General features: G+C 65.7%; 2 protein-coding genes across 2 annotated transcripts in view; both read right to left on the bottom strand.

Moving 5' to 3' along the window:
- Positions 1 to 5,951: 5,951 nt before the first annotated feature.
- Positions 5,952 to 18,027, bottom strand: SYT3 (synaptotagmin 3). The gene is made up of 10 exons (XM_067552186.1): positions 17,899 to 18,027; positions 13,782 to 14,205; positions 13,225 to 13,391; positions 12,050 to 12,437; positions 11,121 to 11,673; positions 8,421 to 8,541; positions 8,007 to 8,178; positions 7,452 to 7,581; positions 7,180 to 7,290; positions 5,952 to 7,030 (listed from the first exon to the last, which is right to left on the bottom strand). The coding sequence occupies exons 3-9, from the start codon at positions 13,376 to 13,378 to the stop codon at positions 7,207 to 7,209; spliced, it is 1,602 nt and encodes a 533-aa protein (XP_067408287.1). The 5' UTR covers positions 13,379 to 13,391; positions 13,782 to 14,205; positions 17,899 to 18,027; the 3' UTR covers positions 5,952 to 7,030; positions 7,180 to 7,206.
- A 4,539-nt stretch (positions 18,028 to 22,566) lies between these two features.
- Positions 22,567 to 26,643, bottom strand: part of SHANK1 (SH3 and multiple ankyrin repeat domains 1) — a 36,552-nt gene continuing 32,475 nt past the window's right edge. Inside the window, exon 23 of the mRNA XM_067552333.1 lies at positions 22,567 to 25,803. Coding sequence (XP_067408434.1) covers positions 25,239 to 25,803 — 565 coding nt within the window. The 3' untranslated portion in view covers positions 22,567 to 25,238. The remainder of the gene's footprint in view (positions 25,804 to 26,643) is intronic.

Here is a 26,643-nt window from a genome sequence, read left to right as displayed (position 1 = left end):
ACCCCATCTCCCTGCTAGCCCCACACACAGCCACCCTGCCACTGAGTGTGCGGCTGTGTGTTGTGGAGAGTGCCACAGCGCACGTGTGTGTGTGTGTGTGTGTGTGTGTCAGGCAGGCGTGTGTGTGACTCTGTGTGGGCGTGTCTGTGTCTGTATATAGCAGCGGCACCGGCAGGCTGGGCGACCAGGTGTGAATGTGGGGGGGGAGCTGTGGATCCGGTGTCCCTGAAAAGATGGGGCAGGGAGCGGGCTCTTTGTCTGTCTGTCTGTGTGTGTCCCTCCCCCACCCCGTGCTCTCTCATGCACACACACACACCTATGGGGAGGCAGCCGGGTGGGGCAATGGTCACAGGGGCCTTTGGGGGCGAGGGGGGATGGGAGGGCGAGGACCCCCCCCCAGTGACCTGCCCTGATGTTCAGACCCCGGGTCTGCCTATTAATTGGGGCCCCCCCTCATGCGGGCCAGACCCCAGCTCCCCCTGAGATCAGGCCCCACATCATGCCAGGAGCTTCCCAGACCCTCCGTGAGACTGGGACACCCCCAGCCCCCCCCACCCCCGCAGACTCGCACCCCCTGCAGGAGCTGTCCCTGGCTCCATGCGCCCCCCCCCCCTTTTCCTCCTCCCTGACACCCTGTGCCCCTCCCCCATTTGTCCCCCGTACTCATGCGCTTCCCTCCCCTCTCCCCCCACCCCTCCCCGTGCCCCCCCCCCACCAGTCCAGCGCCCTCTGGGCCCGCCCTGGGCCCCCTGCCCTGCCCGCAGCTCCTGGAACACAGATTGAGGTAAGGGGGGGGGGCTCAGAGACCCAGGGGGAGGTATTTAGGGGATCCGCAAGCATCCCCCCACCCAGAGAGCCCAGCCCCCCTCCCCATTCCCTGGGACCCCTAACTGCCCCCCTGCCGCCCTCCCCACACCACGAGCCCCACCCCCAGGGGTCCCCAATAGCCTTGCCTCCCCACTTTCCTCCCCTGATTCCCAGCCCCAACCTTCCAACCCCCTGGAGGCCTAACATCCCTCCCACCTCACCTCCCCTGACCCCGCAGCCCCAGTCCCAGCTCCTTCGCCCCACACCCTGCCCACCCAGACCCTGTCAGGCCTTGGGAGGGACGGTTGGGAGCGGGGGGGCCTTGAGCCGCGCACCCCAAAGGGACCCGAAGCTAACGGAGCTCAGGGCTAGGTCGGGCTGGCCAGTGCGCGAGTGACTATGTCAGTGTGTGAGAGAGAGGGACGGTGCATGTGGCCAGGTGTCAGGGACTGTGTGTGTGTGTCAGTGTGTCTGTTATTGCTGTGACCGCGGTACATGTTCTGTGTCGCTTTGTACGCACGTGTGTGAGAGAGAGTCGGTGCTGTTGCGGACCCTGCGTGTGTGTTGTTTGTGATGAGTTTGTGTTTATTCTGTGTGCCTGTGTATGTTTTTCTCACGTCTCTGTGTGTGGGAATCGCTGAGGGCTTTTCTGTTTTGTTGCATCTCCGTGTTTGTATTGGCAGCTGCAGATTTTGTGTTGGGTTTTTTTTCTGTGTGTCTTGGGGCTTTGCGTGTTGTTTTTTTTGTGTGTATATGTGTGTGTGTTTTGCTAGACGTGTTTGGGGGCCTTCAGGTGTAAGAGCGTGTGTGTATGTGTGAGAAAGAGAGAGAAACTGGGACACTGTGACCCTGGCTGTGTGTCTCTCTCCCTAGAGGTGTCCAGGGGGGGTGTGACCTGGGGGTTGTGTGTATGGCGCTTGGGGCGTGGCAGACGAAGAGCTGTGTGCAAGGATGCGCAGAAAGCAGGTCTGGGCAGAAAGCGAGCAGGAGGCCGGGAACCTGGGCTCGGCCACTGACACTCCACCCCGGACACCTACAGAGGCAGGATCCAAAGGAACTCCTGGCCCGTCACACACAGCGCTCTGCAGATGACCCCCCTCTGCCCTCCCAACACCTCCCTCTGCTGCCGGTGCCCCTCAGTCCTGACCCACACCCCCCTGCTAGCCCATTCCTGGGCTCCAGCCGCTGTTAACGCACCAAAGGCATTTACCGCGAGAGTGGCAGAACGTGCAGGTTTGAGCAAATGGTCAGTGCGGGGCAGAACTTGCCCCAGGTCCAGTCCTGGCAGTGGCGGGGGGTGGTTTGGACGGGTCAGGCCTGGGACTCCCCCACCAGGCGTGATGGGTTTGTCCTTGGGCCAGAAATTTCGGTTCCCATAGTCCCGCACTCAGGGCCGTTTTAAGACCTTCGTAGGCCCTAGGCACACTTGCCTTCGTAGGCCCCCCCGACCAAAATAACTACTTTGATTTTACGCTATTAATAAATAGCTTTTTAAATAAAAATAAAAAATTATATATAAACAAATATTTCATAGACCCTGCAAGTTTCGTAGGCCCTAGGCACTGGGCCTGTAGTGCCGAATGGAGAACACGGCCCTGCCCGCACTCGGGAAATGAGGAAAAGGGCTGGACGGAAGGAAAATCAAAGGGTCTCCACAGAGCAATTCTGGAGCATTTCCCCTGGGAGCCTCGGTCACTGGGGCTAGCTGTGTCATGGGGTTGTGAGACACTGACGTGTGTGGCATCTGGATGTGTTACATTCCTCCCGCCCGACACACACACTGTCAGTCTTCCATCTACACACACACACACACACACACACACACACACACACCCCTTTCCATCCAGACCCACACCCTTCCATCTACACACACACACACACACACCTTTCCATCCAGACACACACACACACACACTTTCCATCCAAACCCACACACACACACACCTTTCCATCTGGACACACACATCATTCCAGCCACACACACCTTTGCATCCAGACCCACACACACCCCCTTCCATCTACACACACACACACACACACACCCTTCCATCTACACACACACACACTCTCCCATCCATCCAGGCCCCCCTATACACACCCTCATGTCCACCCTTCCATCTACTCCTCCCCCCTCACGTACACCCCACCATCTATTTGCGCGCACACACAGACACACACACACACACACACACACACACACACAGAGTTCTTCCATCTCCCGCTCGCCTCCTTCCCCGGTCTTGCGCATTCCTGGTTCTCACGCTGCCTCCTCCCCTGATTTCCAATCATTATCCTGCCTCCCCCCCCCCCCCCACCTGGTCCTGCCACCCTACGGAGCCGGGGGGCTGTAAATAGCCACTTCCAGAGCAGCCCCTGGTCCTGGCTGCAGCGGGGGGGGGGTCTCCTGATGAGCCCCCTACATTGGCTATGCACCATCAGCAGAGCCGGGGGGGGGGGGGGGGGAGAACCCAGTGACTCATTGGCTGGCTCCCCAAACCCTGCAGGGAAGAGAGGCAACCCGCCCCCCCCACACCTGAGCTGGACTGGGGGGGCTGCAGGTCAGGAGTGAGGAGCACCAGCAGAGCTGGGGGGGGGTTGAGGTTTGGGAATGAGGGGCCATGGCCGAAATCTCACTGGCCCCAGCCCCCCCACCGCTCTATGCCTTGGCTGTAAAGGTACCTGTGGGGGGGCTGGGCCGTGCATCTCTGCCCCCCCTCCCCCGCTCCCGATGTGGGGAGCGAAACGTGCCCCAGATGTGACACCAGCCACACCCACGCATCCTGGTCGTGCAACACGGGGGAGCCAAAAATACCCCCCGGCTGGCAGGGCTGGGGGCCCAGGGACGAAAAACACCCAGCCGGCAAACAGCCCCTGCCCTCCCCCCATGTGCCCAGCCTTACCCGCCCCACCCCACAGCCATACCAGGAGTGAGGGGCACCCACAGAGCTGGGGGGGCGCCCAGGGCTGGGCTAGCAGGGCCTGCAGGTTGGGAGTGACGGGCATCAGCGGTGCCGGGGAATAGAACCCAGGCGTCCTGACTCCTGCCCCACCCCCACTAGACCCCAGTCCCTTCCCAGAGCCAGCAAAGAACCCAGGCATCCTGACTCCTGCCCCGCCCCCAGCTCTAACCCACTAGCCCCTGCGTGGCACAGGTATGTCCGTGCAGACCTATTACCCTGCAGCCAAACATCTTCTCAACACCTCACCGAAGGTGGGCTGCGGGTGGGTCTCTGCCCCACGCCGAGGACTGCCTGAGCTGGGGGGCAGGGGGGAGAAGCTGGGGCGCCAGGGTTCTGTGGAGCCAGCGGCCTGGGGTGTCCAGGGACCAGGCGTTGGAGTGTGTTGGAGCAGTGTGTGTGTGTGTGGGGGGGGGGGGTGTAAATGGGGAGGGGCGGAAGCCGGGCTGGAGCGTGAGTGGGGCCGGCCGGTGGTGAGGGGTGCCCGCGGTCGGGCACAGACGGAACCAGCGTGCTCTGAGCCCCCGGGAGTGATTCGACTGGGGTACCCCAAAAAGGGTCACATCCTCTCCCAGAGCCGGGGAGAGAAGCCAGGAGTCCTGGCTCCCAGGGCCCCCCCCCCCCTACAACCAGTTCTAGGAAAGAGGGACCCGGGGGGGGCTCACGGCTGGGAGGCCTCAGGGTCTCTCTGTTCACATGCCCTTGACTGGTACCCAATTTGCTGGGGTAGAGCCTTTCCACCCCCACCCCACAGAGAGAGAGAGAGAGAGAGAGAGAGAGAGTGCCCCATGGGCCAGCTCCCTGGGGGGAGGGACCTTCCACCCCCCCCACCTCACCCACCGTGGTGGGGTGCACCCTGCCGGGGCCCTGCAGGGCCGGGGAGCTGGGCTGGTGTCTTGGGGCCCCCCTGATGCTGTTTGCACAGCCATGGCCCTGGCAGCTAGCACGAAGCCGGAGCTCCCAGCTACGGCACCATCCCCGACGCTGGGGATGGGCGGGGGGTGCAGGCGGGGCCCCCGGGTGAGGCGACGGAGTCTGGGGGAGGCACCAGACGCGGGATCCAGACTCCTGCAAACGTGGGGCTGGAAGGACCCACCCGAGGTCGCTGAGTCCAGCCCCCTGGGCCGAGGCAGGACCAAGCAGACTGAGACCAGCCCCGCCGGGGGGGGGATTGTCCAACCGAACCTGTCCCCAGAAAGCGCCAGCGACGGGGATCCCACCAGCTCCCCGGGGAGCATCCTCCACCGCTTGGCTCCCCCGACGGCTCAACGCTGGGGCAACTTGCTAACCACGCTGCAGACCAAGCCCGACGTCTCGTCCGGCGACCCGCTGCTCCCCACCCTCCTGAACCGATTTCAAGACCAAGTTCTTGCCCCCGGCCGGTCTCAGGACAAAACGTAGCCCCGCCTGCAGGGCCGGGGACTGGACCAGAAGAGCCTGCGAGGACGCGTCGGTGAGTCCAAGCAGGCCCCGGGCTGGTTTTTTAACCTTCCCTCAGAGGTGGGGTTTGCTAAACCTTGGCGCGCTCTGGACGGCCGCCGCGCTCTCTCCAGGTCGCGCACCTCTTCCCTAGCGCGCGGGGCCCCGGCTCAGACCCGGCGCGCAGAGCGGGACGATTTTCTCCTGGTGTCTCAGGCACAACCCTCCTCTTCATGCCGCCCCCCGTTGTAACCCCGGCCCCCCGGCGACTCGCTGGCTTGGCGAGCCGCGCTCACCCCCGGCCCCGAGCCCTTCCACACAGCCCCGGGCCGGGGCCTGGCCCAGGGAGAGGGAGCATCCCTGCCCGCTGGTGGTGAACTGCACCCCCTGACGTGCCCTGGGGTGAAAGTGGACCTGACGCTTCTCCTTCACACCCCCACCCCCAGGCCAGCCCCCGCTCCCCACACAGAGCCCAGAGAACCCAGGAGTCCTGGTTCCCAGCCCTGCCCCCTCCTTCACCCACTTGACCCCACTCCCCTCCCAGAGCCGGGATAGAACCCAGGAGTCCTGGGGCCCAGCCCCCCCCAGCAATGTCTGCTCCCTTAGATTTAGGGGATGCCCTTTACAACTGGGGGGGAGCCAAGGGGCAGTGTCTTGCTTCAGGGAAGGTGGGAGGGAAAAGGGGGGCCCATGGAACATGGGGTGGGAGGGGGGCCCCGTGGGACGCGGGGGAGAGGGGGGGAGTCAGGGAGACACCCAGGCCAGCCGTCGCCTCTCACCAAGTTTATTGTTAAGGTCACATTAGCAGCGACTCCGAGGTCCAGTCGATGGTATTGCAGAATGTTATGGACAGAACCCGCCTGCCCAGCCCCTCCCCTCCCAGGAGGCTGGGTAGGGGGTGGGCCCGGGGGCGGGGGGGTCTATGGCTTTTCCAGAGGGGTTTCCACTTGGTCAGGTTGGTCCGGGTGGGTTTTTTGTTTGTTTTCCTCCTCACACGCTTAAAAACAAAGACCCAGGATGTTTCGTCGGGGGGGGGGGGGGGGGGGGGGACGGACGGATGGACAGACAAACACAGATGGACAAACATACAGACGTGCGTCGAGGGGTGGGGGAAAGGGGGGCTACATTCCGAATGGGGTACAGACAGGAACCGGATGCCTGGGTTCTCCGAGACAGATCCACCCCCCCACACACACACACCCCTACACTCTTGGGGGGCATCCGGATGCCTGGGTCCTCCTCCCCCCACACATACCAAAGCGGGGGGGGGGGAGAGAGGGAATCATGTTCATGCAAACCACAGAGAAACAGGTTGGAGGGGGGAGAGACACGTTCCCCTCCCTAAGTCCAGATCAAGCGTCATGTCCCCTCGGGGGGGGGACCCCATTTCAGTCAGGGGAAGCCAGGTCCTGTGGGGGTCACTGCGAACAGCCGTGCCCCTCTGCGATGGGAGTAACGGCCCCCCCACAGTGCAGGGGTCGCCTCTCAGCCCTGGCCGGGGGCGGGGGGCAGGAGCCGATGGTCGGGGGGGGGAGGGGTGGAAAAACCAGTCAAGAGGTCCCAGATCCCCGGACGCCTGGGTTCACAGTGCATGGGTGCGGCTAAAGCCAGGCATCGCGGCCCCCGCCCGCATGCAAGTCACTGAGCAGAAGGGGGGGGCGCCCAGCCTGCCCCCCCAAACCAGCTCCGGGGAGGGAGCAGAGTTTGGAGACAGCTCGGTCCTGGCTTCTCCTATGGCTTTGAGAAAAGGTGACACCCCCCCACACACACACGCACACAAACACACACGCACAAACACACGCGGCTCCGACGGCGCCTCCCCCTGGACACGGAGAACGGCCACGATCCTGGGAGGGGAGAGAGAGAATCCGCTCAGCTCTGCCGGTGCCCCTCACCCCCGATCCACCGCCAGCACAGCCCCGGGCTGCCCTCCCCCACCCCTCTGCCGGTGCCCCTCACCCCCGCCCCGCCGCCCCCCGCCAGCCCAGATACTCACGGCCCCTGGGGGGGTCTCTGCGGGGGGTTAGTCCGAGTGGACGCTCTCGACCACGATGCTGGGCTTGTCGCGCTGCACGCTTTTGGAGATGTAGCTGTTCAGGGTTTTCTCCTGGGGAGGCGCGGGGGGGGGACAGGCTCAGAGATGGCCTCAGCCTCTTCTCCCAACCCCCCCCCCAACTCATGACCCCACCCGGCATCCGACGCCCAGCCCCCACAAGGGGCTCTGACCACCCCCCCCCGCCCGCCCACGGACGACCCCCCCCCCCGTACCTCCACCAGCTGGTGCCAGTGCTCGATGGGTTTGCGGGGGTTGGCCAACATCTCGGCCCAGTGCTCCCGGCCCGGCCCCTCGGCGTCGCTGCCCACCCGGCACATGCCAATCACCTCGTTGTGCCCGATGCTGGGGGGGGGCAGAGACCAGTCAAGGCTGGACCCTCCCCCCTCGCCCCTCCCTGACCCGCTAGACTAGACCCCCCGGCCCCCTCCACTCTAACCCACTGGGACCCCACCCCTCCTTCCGAGAGCTGGGAAAGAACCCAGGAGTCCTGGCTGCAGGCACCCAGCTCTAACCCCTAGACCACACTCCCCCGTCCCTGAGCTGGGATGGAACCCACGAGTCCTGGCTCCCACCCACCCCAGCTCTAACCACTAGCCCCCACTGCCCTCCCAGAGCGGGAACCCAGGAGTCCTAGACTCTCCAGTCCTCCTCCTCTCCCACCAGCTCCCCCCCCCAAGTCTCACTGGTGCAGCCCCCGGGGGTCAGGCAGGCAGCCGGCCCCGCCGCGGGCTCTGCCCCCAGACCCCGACCCCCCGGGGGACCCTCACCAGTCGTAGTCCATGACGGCGATGGTGAGGCTGACGTGCTCCGCGCTCTCGTGCGGCATGTCGAAGACGAGCGCCTCGTTGTAGCTGGGGTTCAGCGTGTTCTTCTTGATGGACGTCTTCCGCTTCTTCAGCCGCCGCCCCTCGCACATGAGCGAGGCCTTGACGTAGGGGTCTGGGGGGGGGGGGCAGGGGGTCAGACACGGCCCGGAGGGGGGGGGGGGGCACAGCTCCACGCCACCCAGTGCCAGCAGCCCCCGGCCGCCCCTTCGCCGCCTCCCCCCCGGACCAGGAGCCCCCCCCACGCCCCCAGACACACCTGTCTCCCTCCCACCCCCACAGCGCCCCCCGGCCCCCTCCAACCCGGCACAGCCCTCGTCTCCTTCCCCCCGCCCGCCCCAGCCCCTCGTCCCTGACCTGAGAAGCCGGTCAGGTCCATGGCTTTGAGGTTGGAGGCCCGGATGATGGTCACGGTCAGACGTCCCGCCGTGGGCAGGTAGCAGAGGGAGAAATTCACCTCCCCCAGGTCGGCCTTCTCCTGTGGGGGTCCGGGGGTCAGAGACGCGGGGGTCAGAGCGGGGAGAGACGCGGGGGGAGAGACGCGCGGGCACTGGCCGTGGCCACTTTCCCGGCCTGAATATTTCATGCCCTTTACCAGGCTGGAGCCATTTCCTGCCCATTAATATTAACGGGCCCCTTGGCCCGGGCACCGGCCCAGCCGGCGTGTTACAGCCCCTGGCGTCCCGCCACCACCGCCCCACGGGAGCGGGGGCCGAGAACCACAGGCCGGCTTTCTCCAGTCGGTGACCCCCCCGTTCCCGGGTGGCACTAGGGGGCGCCGTCCCCCCAGTGCTGTGGGGAACGGGGGGGGGGCACGCTCTGACGCAGAGGCGTCTGCACAATGCCATGGAGGAAGGGGGGGGCGCACAAAAACACACGCCGACCCATGCACAGCTCAGAACCACAACCAGCATCACAGCCAGGGGCGCGGCGCGACACACACACACACACACACACACACACACACACACACCTGTTCCTTTCCCTCCCCCATCCCCTCACCTGAAAATCAGCTGATTTCCAGTAGCTCAAACCCCCAGACAACATCACCACTGATGACAATTGCACCTGATACCGCAGAGCATCATGGGACGACAATAAAGGCCGGCTGGGCACCGGCAGCGCTGGGCGGGGGGGCGTCTAGGGCTGGGGGGCTGTGGGGCGGGAGTGAGGAGCAGCAGCCCAGCTGTGTGTGGGGGGGGGGCACTCATACCTGGCTGCTCTAATTCCTCGTCAATTTTTTATGAACAACAAATTCCAACACCCGAAAACAGCCCGAGTCTAGAAATAAATAACTGTCCATTTGCCGGGGGGAGGGGCCAGGGCTGTGGCAGGGCTGGGCGCTGGGGGGGAAGGGCCGGGGCCCTGGGGGAAGCTGGGCCCAGGAATCTCCCACACAGAGAGCACCAGACTTGTGGGTTGGGATGGCCCCGTATCCCCCACCCCAAATGGCATCTCTCACTCCCTGGACTGGGGCCCGTCCCATCTCCCCGGGGTCTCCCCAAGTTGGCCTTCTGGCACCCCCCCCCGCCTCCAGATAAGCCCTCTTCTTCCGCTCCGACATGCCCAGCAGGCTGGGTGCGCAGGGGTATGGGGACCTGAGCTGAACTGGGGAGGGCGACGAAGTGGAGATATTCTTGGGGTTTTCTCTGAGTGCTGGGGGGAGGGGTGCCTCAGTTTCCCCACATACGTTACTCATGTATTTCGGTGATGGGACCCCGGTGCGTGATCCTTGCAGAGGGGGATGGGCCTTCCCCAGCAAACAGCGGCCAGGACCCCTCTGCCTTGGGCCAACCGGCTGCAACAGCTGGTAACGGGCTGTGGCAGGTAGAGACAAGGAGGGGTGGACACCTCGCCTGGGAAGGAGACAAAGGTGCGGGGACAGCTCTGGGGGCCGGCTGGCTGGAAGGGCCAGTCCCCCCGCAAGGGGGCTGGGGAGCAGGGCCTGAGAATGGGCTCTGAGGCTCCTGGCTGCTGTATCTTCTAATTAATCTGCTAACGAAGTCTCTCTGCGCTGGGAACCTGAGAACTAATAAACCCATCTGCCGCCCACGCTGGCTGTGAATCAGCTCTGTCTGCAAGGGGGGGCGCATGGGCCCTTTGGGAGCGTGGAAGAACTCCCCAGGGTCCCATCCAGGGGAACCCACAAGGGGAGCTCGGACAGAGCCGGGGGGCTGGACTCTCCGAGGCCGGAATCAGGAGGCTGCAGCGCCGGTGTGTGGAGACCCGGTGGGGGGCAGACTTCAAGCACTAAAGTGGCGCCCGAGTGGTTCCAGAGCCCGGTTCCTGGGGGGACTCCGGCACGGGGAACTGGCGGGCTGGGTTGAGAACTGGCGTTGCATTAAGTTGAGCTGGGGATTGGTTTGGGGTGGAGGGGCTGGAATGGAAGATGGATCGAGGGGGGTTGGACTGGGTTGGGTGGGGCTAAGCTGCGTTGTGCTGAGTTGAGGTTGAATGTTGGAAACTGAGTTTGGGTTGGGGTTGAACTGAGTTGAGATGGGGTTGAGGTTGGGTTGGGCCAGTCTCCCCCGTGCCCTCCTTCCCCCCATGGTCTCGCTCATCGAGCTGGCCTGCAGGACGTCCCTCCCGATGGGGCATCTCATTGTCCTGCTACACCAGCTAAAGCAGGTTGAGTTGAGAGTTTGGTGCCGCTTGGAGTGCAACTGAGTTGAGTCTGGGTTGGGATGAGTTAAGGTGGAGTTGGGTTAGGTTGAGTTGACAACTGGAGTTGAGTTGAATGGAGAGGAGTTAGGATTGAGATGAGTTGGAGCTGGGGTTGAGGATTGGGTTGGGGCTGAATTTGGATTGGGCTGATTTAACGTTGAGTTGAATTTACATTGGTTGGATTTGTCTGGGTTGAGGATTGGGTTGGGGCTGAATTTGGATTGGGCTGATTTACCGTTGCGTTGAATGAGATGGGCTGGGTTAAGGGAGGGTAGGGTGGACAGCTGAGCTGAGCTGAGACAGACTGGGGCCGAGATGACGGTTGGATCGGCCTCCCCATCCCGCTCGCCCTCCCACAACCCCCCCTCCCTCCCCCGCCCTGATCTCACTCACCGAGCTGGCCTCCAGGATATCCCTCCAGATGGGCGCCTCGTCGTCCCGCTCCGCCATCTCCAGCAGGTTGTCCAGCACCACCTGCCCGATCAGGTCGTGGCGGGAGAAGCGGTCGAAGTCATAGACGCTGAAGTGCAGTTTGCGCCCCGGCAGCTCGGCGAAGGGGACGCCGAAGCTGAAGGTCTCGTTGAAGATGGGGTTGAGTGTCTTGCGATGCACCTTGGTCTGGAACTTCTTCTTGCGGTCGGGCAGCAGGTACATCTTGACGTAGGGGTCGGAGAAGCCGTTGGCATCCTTGGCCGGCAGGTCCAGCGCCCGCAAGATCTTCACCACCAGCTGCTCCGAGGCGTAGGCGTAGCGCAGAGCGAAACTGATGCGCCCGCAGGGGGGAGCCTCCGCTTTCCGGTGCTCCACCTCCCCCGAACGCTGCTTGTAAAGCTCCGGCTTGATCTGGCCGATGCTGGTGGCCTGCTCCGGCTTGTCCTCCCCGCTGTGACTGCCCACGTCCGGGCTGGACAGCTGCTGAGTCACGGGGCGCGGCAGGGTGTTGTACCTGCAGGGGGAGGGGGGCAGAATTGGGAGGCGGGCACCGAGACCAGGGGATCCTCCTCACCCACCCGGGATGGGAGCTGCCCCGCTGCCTCCCAGCCCTAGAGCTGCCCCCCCAGGGCACTCCCCCCCCATGCTGCAACCCCACACGCCTGGCGCACCCCCTGCAGCCCTTCCCACACTTCTCCTCCTGTGCCATGCATTCTCCTATGCCCAGGTCTGCCCCCCCACCCAGCCAGGTTCAGGGCTCCCCCTGTGGAACCCCAGGGACTCCACCTGCCCCCCAGAGACAGAGCTCTCCCTTGCTGCCCCCCTTTCTTCCCCCCTCCCCCGCGATGCATTCCCCTTCTGCCCCCCTTCCAGCCTCCGCCAGGCCTCACCTGGGGGTGGGTGCCAGGCTGGCCACCTGCTGATGGGACTGGGCATTGGGAATGGTGCCACCACCACCCTCCTTGCTGACGACCTGCCCCTCCACCGGCAGGTCGGGCGAGGTCTGGCTCAGTTTGAGGTTGGCCTCGGGGTAGGAGTCCATGTCGAGGTAGGAGCGTTCCGGCATCTCGGGGCCCAGCTCCACGCGCTCCACCAGCAGGTCCCCGAACGGCGAGTGGTGCAGGTGGCCGTGGAAACCGTGGTCCTTCCGCGGCAACTGCGAGGCCCCTTTGTCCCGCCAGGGGATCCAGCACAGCTTCCAGGAGACGAAGAGCGAAACGCCCAGCAGCACGATGCCGCAGAAGGTGACGATGACGGACAGCAGGCTGACGGTGATGTCTGAGCAGGGGAGAGGCTGGGAATGAGGGGAGGGGACACAGAAAGGCGCGCTGGCGACCCCAGCCTTCCATCGGAGCCCCAGGCCGCATGGCGCAAAGACAGGACCGCAGCTCCCCACGGTATCCCTCCACCGCCTGGGACGTAGACATGACCACGTCCCCCTACCCACCACTGCCTGGAAAACAGATGTGACCACGTTCCCCCGTAATATCCCACCACCACCTGGAACATAGACACAACCATGTCCCCCCTGGAGCGTAGACATTACTACGTCCCCCCATAATATACCACCACCACCTGGAACGTAGACATGACCACGTCCCCCCTACAGTATTCCATCAGCAACTGCAACATAGACATGACCATGTACCTCCTAGGATGTAGACATGACAGCGTCCCCCCTAGGATGTAGACATGACAGCGTCCCCCCGTAATATCCCACCACTACCTGGAACGCAGACACGACCACGTCCCCCTACAGTATTCTGTAAGCGCCTGGAAAGTAGACAAGACCATGTCCCCCGGTACTATCCCAACACCCTTGGACTGTAGACACAACCATGTCCCCACGGAACGTAGACATGACCACGTCCCCCCACAGTATCCCACCACCGCCTGGGACATAGACATGACCACGTCCCCCTGGACTATCCAAACACCCCTTGGAACGCAGACACAAGCCTCGCCACGCCCCATCCCGGGCAGAAAACAGACAGACTCCTGGAGCGCAGCCACGCCCCCATGCCCTAAGGCAGCGGGGGCCGAGCCCCATGGTGCAGCCCCTTACCGGAGTCAGTGGGCAGGAAGTGCCCGCGGTTGCGCAGAAGGTTGACGAACTCCATGCACTTCTCATTCTTCTCCAGCTCCCGCAGAGAGATGCAGAGCTCCTTCAGCAGGGTGAGTGCGCCGCGGCACACGTCCTCCTCGTAGTCGCCGGACATGGCGCCTCACCATCTGCCCGCCCCGGGGAGAGAGACGGTGAGAGGCCCCCGGGGCAGCCAGGCCGGCATCCCCCTGCCCACGCAAGCAAGCCCCAACCGCCGGCATGTCCATGCAGGCCACCTCGCCACACGACGCAGAGACAGACGGGGTGGGACGGCGGGCAGCCCAGCCGGTGCGCATGCCCCGCCCCGTGCAGGTACACCAGCCACCGTGCCCCATGTGCTCACACACCCACCCCATGCACATGCACCACCCACCCTGCCCCGTGTACTCACACACCCACCCCATGCACGTGCACCACCCACCCTGCCCCGTGTACTCACACGCAGGCCCCGCCCTGTGCACGCGCCCCCATCCAACCGCAACCCCCCGGCCACACCCCCAGGTCCCCTCCCCACTCACCTGCTCAGCAGTCTCTGAGTCCTGCCGGCTCGGGGGCGGGTGTCGTGGCTGGTTCTGGTGGAGCCAGATGCAAGGTGCCAGCCGGGGTTGGGGGGCTGGCGGGGAGGGGTCAGTACCGGTTGCAGGGAGTCTGCATCTGTGCAGGATGGGTGCAGGCGCCCAGGTCTCCCATGCCGGAGCCGAGGGTGCCCCCTCCAGGCGGCTCCCGGATCAGCGGCAGAGACCAGCCGCCACCATGCTCCACGGGGGGTGGGGAGGGGGTGAAGGGAGTGGGGGGGGCTCACAGGGCTGGCTGGGGTGCCTGAGCCCAGCTGGCAGCTCGGGGGCCAGGCCTTGCCATGGACGGGGAGGGGGGACGTGGCTCAGCGGGTCTTTTCCTGGGGGGGGGAGGGGGTTGGTTGGATTGCCCCAGATTCACAGGCACCTGTGGGGAGAGAGGGGAGAAGCTCGTTAGATGTCGGCGCCTGCACCCCACCCCCTCACGCCCCATCCCTGCCCACCCTGCTCCCACTCCTCCCAGAGACTCCACTGTACCCCAACCTCCAGGAACGCCCCCCCCGAGACAGGCCCCAAACCTGCCTCCCTAGGGTGACCAGACAGTGAGTGTGACAAATCGGGAGGGGGGGGGGGGAATAGGCGCCTCTTTAGGACAAAGCCCCTCATATCGGGACTGTCCCTATAAAATCGGGACATCTGGTCACCCTATCCCACTCCTCCTTCCTGGGGCCACGCCCCTTTCTTCTCTGCTCCCGCCCCGGAGACCTGACCTACCCCATCCCCTCCCTCCCCAGAGCCAGCCGCCTCCACAGACCACAGCCCAAAGTCAGCCAGGCCTAGAGAGAGAGGAGCTGGGAGCCGGTTCCCTCCCCAGCTCTGGGCAGGGAGTGGGGTCTAGTGGTTAGAGCAAGGGGAGCTGGGAGCCAGGACTCCTGGGTTCTCTCCTGACTCATGCTGTCAGGTGTGCAAGGGGGTGGGTGCTGTCTTGGTCTGCCGAGGGGGGAGCCCCCCAAGGTGCAGGGGAGAGGGGGCCGTGCTCACGCTCCCAGCAGCATCAGCAGCACAGGCCGCTCCCCTGTCCGTCTCGCTGCTGCAGCTGCATTGCTCTCTGCTCCGCCTGCCCTGAATACCAAGTACCCGGCCGCTGCCTCCCTCCGTGCCAGCCAGCTCCCCCCCCACCCCCATCGCCAGCTCCGCCCCCACCTGTCTGGCTCCCCCCCTCATCACCAGCTCAGCCAGCTCCACCCCCCCCCCCGGGCTCCCTCCACCTCCCCAGGCAGAGCTCCCTCCCTCCCTGGGGACAGAAGGGCCTTGGTCCAGGCGATGGGGGGCCGGGCAGAGTCGGGGAGCCCCAGCCCGGGCGGAGGGGAGGCCGAGGAGCCGGGGTGCAAGGCGCAGGATGGGGGGTAAGGCGAGGGCTGTCCGGGGAGCACAAAAGCAGCAGGCCCAGCGGGGGGGATCTCGGTAGCCGATCCCCCCCCCCAGCCGCCTGGCCAGCACGTGGTGCCGTCCTTTCCCCGCCCCCCGCGGCGCTGGCCGGGCAGCTGCTCCCCGTCACATCGCGTTAGGGCGCTGGGCCGCGGCCGCCCCGGCCGGCCACGCAGGGGAGAGGTGGGCAAGGCAGCCGGCCTCGTACCTGCTAACACGCCCGTGCAGGCGTGCGACGCCGCGCTGGCCAAGGCCCCCGGGCGCGAGGCACACGCTGGTGCCCATAAGGGCCGGGAGTTCACCCGCGTGTGAACAAGCCCGCCCGCGCCCGCTCTCCACCGCACGCCGCCCCTCCCCGCTGCTGGCCCGTTCCCTCCCGCCCCCGGCGGGGATTTCTCCCGTCAGTCCCCCCGCACGGTGAGTCACAGCACGGGCGCTGCACGGGGACGGGCTCTGCCAGGGACCCTTGCAGCCGGGGGCAGGCGGCCAGGGCCCAGCAGAGACACCCCCAAGGCCTCCAAGGCAGAGAGCTGGACTCCGGCCCCCCCCCCCAGCTGTGAAACCAGGTGCCATGACCCAAGATCCCAGCTAGGCCCTGAGCCCCCCCCCAGCCACGTGTCAGGGACTCCCCAAGGTAGTAAGAGGGGTGCTCCTAGGGGGCCGGAGAAAAGGAGGTGCACACACGAGGCTTGCCCTGCGACGCCCCTCCCACAGCCGGGGCGAGAACTCAGAGGAGTCCCGGCCCCAGCTCTACCCACTAGCCCCCACTCCCCTCCCACAGCCGGGGCGAGAACCCAGGAGTCCCGGCCTCCCAGCTCTACCCACTAGCCCCCACTCCCCTCCCACAGCCGGGGCGAGAACCCAGGAGTCCCGGCCCCCAGCTCTACCCACTAGCCCCCACTCCCCTCCCACAGCCGGGGCGAGAACCCAGGAGTCCCAGCCCCCAGCCAGCCCTTGCTCCAGTAACCAGAGATGCCCTTGGGGCACGAGCAGCCATGCCCGGTCGATACGTCCCTTGTTGCTGCCAGGAGCTGGAATTCCCCACCGCCAGCTCCCTGCCCCCAACCGCAGGGAGATCCTCCTGTGCCCAGCTGGGGCTGAGGGGGCAGCAGGGCCTGAACCCATCCCCAACAAGCAGCTGGGTCATTACCGGGCCGGGGAGCTTCTCAGCTAAGGAAGGTCAGGGTGGCTGGTGTCAGGCCGACAGGCCTGGGCGTGGGTGGAGGCCAGGACTCCTGGGTTCAATCCCTGGCTCCGGGGGGGGGGCGGGGAATCTAGTGGGTTAAAGCAGGGGGGGCTGGGAGCCAGGACTCCTGGGTTCTCTCCCTGGCACTGGGGGAGGGGAGAGGGGTCTAGTGGTTATAGCAGGGGGGGTACTGTGGTCTCTGAATCCCCAGACCCTGCTCTACGCCCCCACCCCCCGGTGCTCCCAGCTCCCTCCCGTCCCACGTACAGGCCTCAGCCCCTCCTCCTGTGCCCCGCCAGACGGGGCTGAGACGGGTGGGGAGGGCGCCATGCCCCCCCCCCCCCGGGACACTGTCACGCACCCTCCCTCCCTCCCACGCACTGCACATCGCCTCTCAGGAGGCTTCCCGTGGCAGGGACCCCGTGGGTGGCACCCCGAGTGTGAGCGGCACAGGCCTTGCACACTCACGCCTCAGCTCTCACACCCTGTTTCTCTTGCACACCCAGCGATGGTGTCACACCCAGCGTCTTTGTCTTGCGTACGACCAGCAGGAGCGGTGCTGGTGTTGCACACTCATGCACGCTCACTGGGGGGGGCACTCGCTCTTGCACACTCGTGCACACTGGCTGGGGACGCGCTCTCTCTCGGTCTCTTTCTCTCTCGCACACTCACGTCCGGGGCTGGCTCCAGCTTTGCTCCTAATCACATTAGCGCGGTGTTGGCACAACAACCGCCGGGGAGGCTGCTCCCTTGTCTGAGACACCCCCTGCGCCTGACAGGCGGCAGCCTCCTAATGACACCCTGCGCGGGGGGGAAGGGGGGGGGGAAGCCCCCTGCACGCAGCTGCACGAGGAGCAGCTCCTGCAGCCCCCACTCCCGTACAGCTCCCCCCAGGGGATAGGAGGCCTCTTCACCCCCTTACCCCTGCATCTCCTGCCACAGGGCCTAGGAGACTTTAGCCCCCCCCCCCCCCCCATCCTCCTCTACGCATCCCTCCCCCCGCCCAGCCCCTCCAAACAGGAGATCTGCAGCTCCCCCCACTCCTGCAGACAAGTGGGGCGCACACCCCGGGGACTAGGAGACCCTGCATCACCCCCCCCACACACACACACACACACACGACCTGTGTCCTCCCCACCACCTCTCCCAGCTCCAGCCCCCCATATCCCAACACCCCTACCAGCTACCGCCCCCAGCTCCCCCTCCTGCACCCCCCATCCTCCACTTCCCTGCACCCCCATCTCCCTCTGCCGACCCAGCTCCTTCCCCTCCCTGCACCCCACCTTCCTCCTTCAGTGCCCCCCAACCCCACGCACCCCACTCACTGCACCCGCCCAGCTCCCCACTCCCCCTCTGTGACCCCCCAAACCTCCCCTCCCTTGCACCCCAACTCCCCGCTGGACTCCCCACTCCCACGCCCCTTCCCCCACCCATTCTCGGGCATCCCCGGCTCCCCTGCGCCGCGGAGCCCCCAGACCCGGCTCCCCCGCCCCCGGCGGTCCCTACCTGCCGGGGCCGCCAGCCCCGCCGACCGAGCCGAGCCGAGCCGAGCCGGCTGCGCGGGGACGATGCGCTTCCCTTCCGCCGCCTCCCCCGCTCCCGGGAGCGCAGAGCCGAGCAGGTGCCGGGTCCCCCCGCAGAGCCCGCGCCGGCCGCTAGAGGGAGCCCGCGCCCGGCCGGAGACGCCAAGCGCAGGGGGACACGTTCACCGCAGCCCCTCCCCCCACCCCAACCTGGCCAGCGGGGGGGGGAAGCACAGAGTTGGGGGGGGGTCTGGAACAACGGGGTCCCTGTATTACCAGCCCCCCCTGCTCCTCCCCAGAGGGGTCGCATCTCCGCCCTGGGTGAGGGGTCCCTGTATTACCAGCCCCCCCCCCGCTCCTCCCCAGAGGGGCCGCATCTCCACCCTGGGTGAAGGGTCTCTGTATCACCAGCCCCCGTGCCACACCCCAGAAGGGCCGCGTCCTGGCGCCAGGCGAGGGGTCCCCCTATAACCAGCCCCCCGCGCCCCACCCCAGAGTGACTAAGAGGCTGCAAGTGCCTCGTCTGACAGGGTGGGCCCTGGAGCCAACTTGGGAGGGGGGGGACTTGGAACTGTCAGAGCAAAAGGTGGCCCCCCGTGCACACACGCTCACACCCAGCCTCGCACACTCGTGTCGCACGGCTGAAGATTCAAGCCAGGGTGAATGGAGTCCTGGAGTCTCACACAGGCTCCGCCACACCCCTCCGGAGGCAGCTCCAAAGGGTGTGGGGGGTGGGAGCCAGACAGCCAGGGGGGCAGCAGGGAGCGGGGGGGGGGTACAGGCGGCATTGGGAAAGGGGGACACATGGAGATGGACACACACACACCCGGGGTGACCCCCACCCCCAGCCCTAGGGGTGATACTGACTGAGCAGATGCCCATTGCCCCCCCCCCGTACCCCACAGGCCAGACCAGCTGGGGGCGGAGGATCTGACCTTACCAGGGGAAAGGGGCGGGGGCATTAAAGCAAGGCAGATGTGGGGGGGGGCATTAAAGGAATTGAACTGAGGGAAGGGTCTCATAATTGCCCAGCGCAAGGGGGGGGGGAGGTGTGGGGTGGGTGTATGTGCGCGTGTCAGCCAGCACTCTGGCAGGGTTGGGAGACGCTGCCCGGCATATCACTGCCCGGCGACATCTCCCGGCCGGATGCTGATGTCAAGTGACAGCCAGGCCTGAGGGGGCAGCTGTAACGAGAAAGAGCAATTACCCAGACCCGGGGCTCTGCTCCGCACGGGGGGGGGGGGCTCGGCCCCAACCCGACAGCCAGGACCAGACAGATCAAACCACCCCGCCTCCCCAGCAGACAGAGAACCCAGGAGTCCGGGCTCCCAGCGCCCCCTGCTCCACTAATCCGCTAGCCCCTACTCCGCTCCCAGAGCTGGGGATAGGACTCAGGAGTCCTGGGCCCCACCCGCTGCTCTAAGCCAGCAGACCCCAGTCCCCCGTCCCAGAGCAAGGGGTAGGACCCGGGAGTCCTGGCTCAGAGCCGCACCTGCTCTGCTCCAGCCGCTGGGGAGAGAACCCAGGAGTCCTGGCTCCCAGCTCCCCCCGCCCCACCCCACGAGTCCCCCACTCTCTCTGCGCCCCTCCCACCCCACCTCCAATTCATCCCGAGGATCCTCCAGGAATAATGGCAGCAGGGGGGTGAGGACTGGCCATCTCCATGGAAACGGTCTCCGTGGCAATGGGCCTAGTCAGCATCTTTCCCCCTTCCCGCCAGGCAGCAGGTCCAGCGGACGGCGAGGGGGAGGGGGAGAGGGGGCAGGTCAAGGGTGGGTTGATGGGGGTCGGGGAGGTGGGGGGGCTTGCACAGGAGAGGGGCAGGGCAGGAGAGTTTGGGGGGCCAGGGGTAGGTGGTGGGGCCAGCAGACAAGGAGAGGAGGCTCTCACCTGGCCGAGGGGGAGGGAGAATTCAATTCTCAGCGTATGCCTCCCCCGCCCGGTCCCTGCTGCTTCCCCTCCCCCCCCAACTTCCCTGGCTGGATCCCACCCCAGACCTGGGCGCATCACCCTGGCACCAATCCCTGAAGATACATTAACGGGGTCCCAGATGCCCCGTGTTCCCGGCACCCAGCCAGACGGACCATTTCATTAAAGGCAGGCAGCAGCACGGTGTCAGGGGCTGCCAGGGATTGCGGAGGGGTGGCGGGGGCAGTGCAGGCCCTATTAACCAACCCTGTGCCCCCACCCTGGGAATCCCAGCCATAAGCAGCCCCCTCCCTCCCCCCAGCGTTAACCGAATGGGAATGCCCCTCTATGGCAGGGGACTGGCTGGCTGGGGGGGGGGGCAATGGAGCATGGGGCCTTTCCCCTCCAGGGGGCACTGGCTCCGATCTGGCCCCCCCATCTGCCCGCCCGCCCGGCCGCCCAGTTGGCAGGGCCCCAGCCATTCTGTGGTCAGGCTCCTGCTTCAGCTTTTAACTTAATTAGCCAAGTCGCCAATTAATCTCCTGAGACGCAGAGAGAATTAATGCGGGGGAGGGGGCTGGAGCATGGAGGCCCTGCCAGCTGCGGGGGGGGGGGGGACTGGAAGACAGCGGCCCTGCCCGCTGGGGGGGAGGCGTTGCAAGGGTGCTCCACGTGGGAGCGTGGGGTGGAGTGGGGCGGGGGGGCTGCAGAGATTTCTAGGGATGCAGGGGGTTAGTGGGGTGGGGGGGTGCCTGGAGCTGGGGGGGCTGTGTTTGCCCAGGCCCTATGGACACCAAATTCCACCCCTGCCCCTCTCGAAGAGGTTAAACACCCCCCCCCCCCATCCGCCAGGCAGGCTCATTAAGAAAGAGGCGCAGATGCTAATTACCCAGCTGTGAACATGGGTGTGAATGGGGGAAGGGGGGGCTCCAGGAAAGTGAGTGCAGCAACCTGGCTTGTCAGTAGAGCAGGGAGCTGGGGCTGGGGTGGAGCCAGGACGCCTGGGTTCTATCCCCAGCCATGGGAGGTGACTGGGGTCTACTGGGTTAGAGCAGGGGGGCTGCGAGCCAGGACGCCTGGGTTCTATCCCCAGCGGCGGGACGGGGAGTGGGGTCCAGTGGGCTGGAGCTGGGAGCCAGGACGCCTGGGTTCTGTTCCAGCTGCCTAGTCTCTCTGCGCGGCTCATCGCTATACCGGGGGGTGGGTTCTTGTTGGTTTTCCCTCGGGTTTGGAGTCAGCGGGCGCCTGAGGACCCGACGTTGCCCTCCCGAGTTGCCCAGTTATCCTGCCCTCCTCCCGATTGCTGAACGTCAGGGGCCTGGGCTAATATTAGCTGGGACCCCGGCGGGCCCCCGGTGCTGCTGGCTGCCAGGTCCTGCCCGTTACCCCCCATTAGCAAGCATACTATCAAACAGGGGTCTGTCCCCCATCCCTGGGCCTGCTATGGGCCCAGTCACCTGGGGCTCTCTCTGTCCATTACCAGGTACCCCCTGGGCACCCCCATTGACCAGCCTTACCCCTGCACCCCATAACTCAGAGCTTCCTTCCTCCACCCCACTGCCTGGGGCTGGCTCAGGGAGGGGACCAAGATTCACTAGGTTCTTGCCCCAGGCAGTGGGGGTGATGGGGTGAGCAGAGCTGGGGCATCCCCCCAACTCTGGGAGGAGGGAGGGAGTGTCCCATTCCCTCTGGGGCAGCGCGATAGGGCTCCTGTTAAGGAGGGGCTGGGTCTGTGCAGGCCTGAGCCGGTGGGGGAGGGGGAAAGGGGGCGGGGCTATGGCGGAGGTGGGCGGAGCTGTGTGTAAAGGGGCGGAGCTGCGTGCTCCTGTCCCCCTCCACCACCACGTGTGAGACGCAACCCACCACCTCGCTCATGATAGGCTGGACGAGTCACATGGTGCCGATCCCCCCGGTGTGCTGATTGGACGGATAACTTGCCACCAAAAATATTCCTGCTGGTGGGAAATAAGGGAGGAGTCGGGGGAAGGAGCAAGGCGGCCCGGACGCCTGGGTTCCATGCGTGCAGCCCTCACCCCGTGATTCCATCGGGGGAGGCAATGCTTTGCGAGTCCCCAATTTGAGCCACACCCAGGTTGGGGATCCAACCCTCCCCCCCGGGCTGTCACGGGCAGCAGTATTAGTCTGTTATCCTCTCCTGGTACGGGCAGCAGTATTAGTCTGTTATCCTCTCTCGGGCAGCAGTATTAGTCTGTTATCCTCTCCTGGTACGGGCAGCCTGGGAACAGGGGAAGGGGGGGCATTGCGGGGGCAGCCCGGGCTGGGACAGTGCTCGTCCATGGACTCCCCCATATACCTAGGGTGCAGCCCCTGGGGGGGGACAGCCCCCCCCATACTCAGCACCCCCAAGGGGGGGAAATAGACACAGCACTGTCGGGGGGACGGGGGACGGACAGACACACAATACTTCCCTCCCAGCCTCGTCACACTCTCACCTCCATGAACACCCCCACGGGCACGCGCGCGGGCACCCCCCCTTGCTCACGCACTCACAAAGGCAGGCGGGCGGGCAGTTGCTGTATCCCATAGAGTTTATATTTGCAAATAAAATCAGTAAATTACATCGGTTCCTCTATACACGGGTCGGAGTCTGAGATGGGGGCCACCGGCTGGTGGGGGGAGGGAGACATAGCGGGGGGCCAGCAATGGGTGGGAGGGGACAGCGGAAAGGGGGCATGTAGTAGCGGGGGGGGGAATGGATCGTCTGGGGTCAGATCAGTTGGGGACACATTGGCGGTGGGTGGGGAGGGGATGCTCTGGAGATGGGGGACAGATGACATCAGAAGGGTGCGGGGGGGGGGGGGGAGTTTAGGCAGCCCCTCCCATCTGGAAACTGGCACGTTTTATTACATTCAATCTCAGAGTCCCTACTGGGAGGTGGGCTGGGCGCCAGGACGCCTGGGTTCCGTCCCCAGGTCTGGGGCAGGAGTGGGGTCGTGGCGGTTAGAGCGGGGGACCGGGGAACCTCCTAGGCTCTAGCTTGCAGCTCTGGGACGGGGGTGGGGTCTAGTGGATTGGGGAGGGGGGCGGGGAGCCAGGACTCCTGGGTTCCACCCGCAGGTCCGGGACAGGGGTGGGGGCTGGGAGCGAGAACACCTGGGTTCCCACGGGAGCTAATCCCCTGGGCGGGGGGGGGGGTGAAGAGGGAGCAGCGTAGCTCACGGGGGGTGTGCGGGGGGGGGGGTTATACATGACACCCAGGTGCTACAAGGCTGGGCGATGGGGCAAGAACAGCATTAGGTGGGGTTCCCCCCCCCCTTCACAATGCAGGATCCTGAGGGGAGCAGTTAATGGGGGCAGGGGCCTGCCCAGCCAGCGCCCCTCCCCCCCCAGCAGCCCCTTGTGGGGACACAGCCCCCCAGTGCAGAGCTGGGGAGCCTGGAGATTTCAACACCCCAGGTCCCAGCAGTGCCCGCTTCAGAGCCACAGGGGGGACTTGTACTCAGGCAACCACGGGTGAGCCCCCTCCCCTCCCAGAGCCAGGGAGAGGACCCAGGAGTCCTAGTGCCCACCCCCTCCCCCACTCACCTCTAGAGCCCCCTCCCCTCCCAGAGCCAGAGATAGGACCCAGGAGTCCTGGCTCCCAGCACCCCTCCCCCTTGTTCTAACCCCTAGAGCCCCCTCCCCTCCCACCACTGGGGATAGAACCCAGGAGTCCTGGCTCCCCCTCTCCAACCATTAGACCCCACTCCCCCCCCAGGAGCTGGAGGGAGGGGCTGAGGCCCAGCACTGGGGGGCGAGGGGCAGTGTGTGTGGGGGGGGGGGGGGGGTCTGGAAGACATTCTAGTGTTTGTCGTTTCGCTCCCTCGCGGGGGGGTGAAGGGGGGGCCGGCGCAGAGAGTCCGACGAGATGAGACGAGACGAAAGCCCTTAGAGACGGCACGTGGCCATTGGCGGGGGGGGGGGGGGTTGTGTGGGGTAGGGGTGAGAGGGGGGCCAGTTGGCCACAGGGCATCCCAGTCCTGGACACAGCTTCACAATCCCTAGCATGGTGAGGAGTGGGGGGAGGCCCCCCCTGGACGGAGCTGCACGCTGGGGATCACAGCAAAAACCGGGGTGCCCCCCCCCCCCCAAGCAGCCACCCAGCCCGGGGCTGCCACAGTCCAAAGCGCTGAGTCCATCTCTGCGGTGCCAACCCAGCTGCGGGACGGGGGTCCCGGGTCCCCAGCGATGCCCCAATTCTTTGGCAGCTGAACATCGGCGGGTGGGGGGGGGCAGGAGCCTAGAGGCCCCGGCCATGGTCCCCCCCCCTCCCAATTCAGGGGAGGGCAGAACTTCAGAGGAAACCAATGAGTGTGGGGGGGATTAGAAACAGGTGAGGGTCCCCCTGGCTAACAGCCCCCTCGTACCTCAGTTGGGACCACTCTCAGGAAGCCCCCCCACCTTGTGCCTGCCGCCCATCCTCAACCCTTCTGCACCCCCCTTTTGGGAGTTCCAGAGTGGGGGACGCTGAGCACCCCAAAAACTCAACTGGGGCAGCTCACCCTGCACCCACTGCAGCCCCGACACATGGGTGAGAAAGCGTGCCCCAGTGCGTGTGGCAGGGCAGAGCAGGGGCTGGCGTGCGAGGGTGTAGTGAGCGTGCACGTACAGGCGATGGCACGAACCCCTGCCCAGCCAATTGTCCACGTACAGGCAATGGTGCGAGCCAGTGCTCGGCCACGTGTGCACGTGCGGGTGATGGTGCGAGCAGGCGATGGTGCAAGCTGGTGTACAGTAGAGTGCGAGCCGGGTGCGAGCAGCTGAAGGTGAGCGTGACTAATGGCACGAGCAGTGTGGGAGCAGACGAGCACGTAGACAATGGTGCAAGCGGGCACAAGGCTGAATGTGCAACATGAGCATTGGTGCAAGCCCGTGTGTGACTCAGCGTGCACCGGAGCAACGAGGCGACAGGGCCGCGAGTGTGCATGCAGACGCAAACCGTGGACGCTGCTGGTCAGAGTGCAAATGTGCGAACCAGTGCAGAGCTGAGTGTGCACAGAGCCCCCACACTAGGGATGCGGGGCGGGGTCACGGGTGGGCACGCGCCTGTGAGCAGCCGTGCAAGCCCTGCACGGGCGGATGTGCGCACGCGAGCGGTGACGCAAGCCGGCGTGCAGCCAGGCAATCACACACGGTTCTCACCCTCGCCCACCTGCCCCCTTTCCCCTCCCGGGATTAAAGGCCCCCCTCCTTCCAGGGGAGTCATTGCTGGGGACCCCTTGCTCTCCGGAGTGGGGGGGACATGCCCACCTCCCCCCACCCGCCGCACAGTTTCTCCTTGCTCCCGGTGACGGGCGTCAGTGACATTCAGACCTCCATGTCCTTTGGGGTGGGGGGGGTTAGCTCCCCTCTCTGGGGGGAGGGGGCTGGGGGGCTGCCCTCTCTCCTGGGGCGGGCGGGGGGGGGGTTCTCTCATCACCTCTCCAGGAACAGCTTGAGGGCGCGGTCAATGTTCATGCGGTGGCCCACGCGGGTGACGCCCAGGTCGATGTAATCCTCCTTGGTGAGCGAGGGCAGGTGGGAGCCGTCGATCTCGTTGTCCAGGAAGCGCTCCCGGTGCTCGCCCAGCTTGAGATACTCCAGCCAGTCGGCCACGTCGAATTTGGTCCAGAAGGGCAGGGGCTTGGCGCGGAAGGGCTTGTCCGTGGGCGGGGGCAGGAAGTGGGTGGGGGAGAGGGAGCGGCTGCTGGAGGGGAAGTCGGGGAAGGGGTGGCCGGCGGTGGGGGAGCCCCGCAGGTCGTAGAGGCCGCCGTAGAGGGGCACGGAGGGCAGGATGGGCAGGGAGGAGGGGCGGGGGGCCGGGCTGATCTTGTGCTCGCTGGGCAGGGTGCCCGGGCTGGGGGCGCGGCGCAGCGCCGGCCGGATGTCGAACTCCACGCTCTTCGGGGGCTTGGCGGGCGGCCCCGCCTTGGGCCAGTTGTGAAACAAGCTGCTGGGCGGCTTGGAGGGGCCGAGGGGGGCCGACGCGTCCTCAGGGCGCCTGGGGGGGGAGGGAAGAGACCGTCATGGCAAGCTCCCTGCAGCGGGAGCTCCTGACCACCCCCTTTGCCCCAGCAGTGCCCCCTCCCCACCTTCTCCCTGCAGCCAGCATCTCCCGCTGGCAGAGGCCAGGGCTGGAACAGCCGGGAGCTCCCCCTACAGCCGGCGCTCCGGCCCTGCCCCCCAGGGTAGGGTGCTCGCTGGGCATCACCCCAACCCCCCAAATTTGCACGAGCAAATGAGCGTGAGCAGGCATGATGACCCTGGCCCGGAGACTCGTCTGCAGCGCAGAAATTCACCTCTTGCACACGCGCCCCGGGAGACCTAAGCCCCACACCCCACCGGCCCGAGGCCCTTCCAGCCCGGCTCTGGGAGGAGTGGGGTTAGAGCAGGGTGGGGGCTGGGAGCCAGGACTCCTGGGTTCTATCCCTGGATCTGGGGGGGGAGGGAGCAGGACTCCTGGTAAGCACAAGACAAATCATTGCCCCTCTGCTCCCACGGGGGAGGTGGGGCTGCACCCCCAATACCCCATCCCATGGGGGGAGGTCCCTATCTCCTGCAGGTGAATTCCCCCAGTGCAGACGAACTCCCGGATACACGACACAATGGAGCAAATTAAAGACAGCAGCATGGGACTAGGGGATGGCTGGGGAGACGGGGAGAGGGTTCTCAGCTGCGGCAGACTCCCCCCGGTGGGGGGCTCAGCGCTCCCCGGGGGCACCTTTGGGACCCTTCCACGGAAGTCAGGACTCAGCGTTGTCTCGCTGCCATTCTCAAACCGGGTGCAAGCTACAGGCTGGGCAGCGCTAGGAATCTGCACGCGTGCAGCGCCTGACACAAT

This window comes from Emydura macquarii, unplaced genomic scaffold, assembly GCF_026122565.2.
Source record: "Emydura macquarii macquarii isolate MOO-44397 ecotype Brisbane River unplaced genomic scaffold, CSIRO-AGI_Emac_v2 contig_1386, whole genome shotgun sequence".
Classification (NCBI taxonomy): Eukaryota; Metazoa; Chordata; order Testudines; family Chelidae; genus Emydura; species Emydura macquarii.
This window is presented reverse-complemented; position numbering and strand designations above follow the sequence as displayed.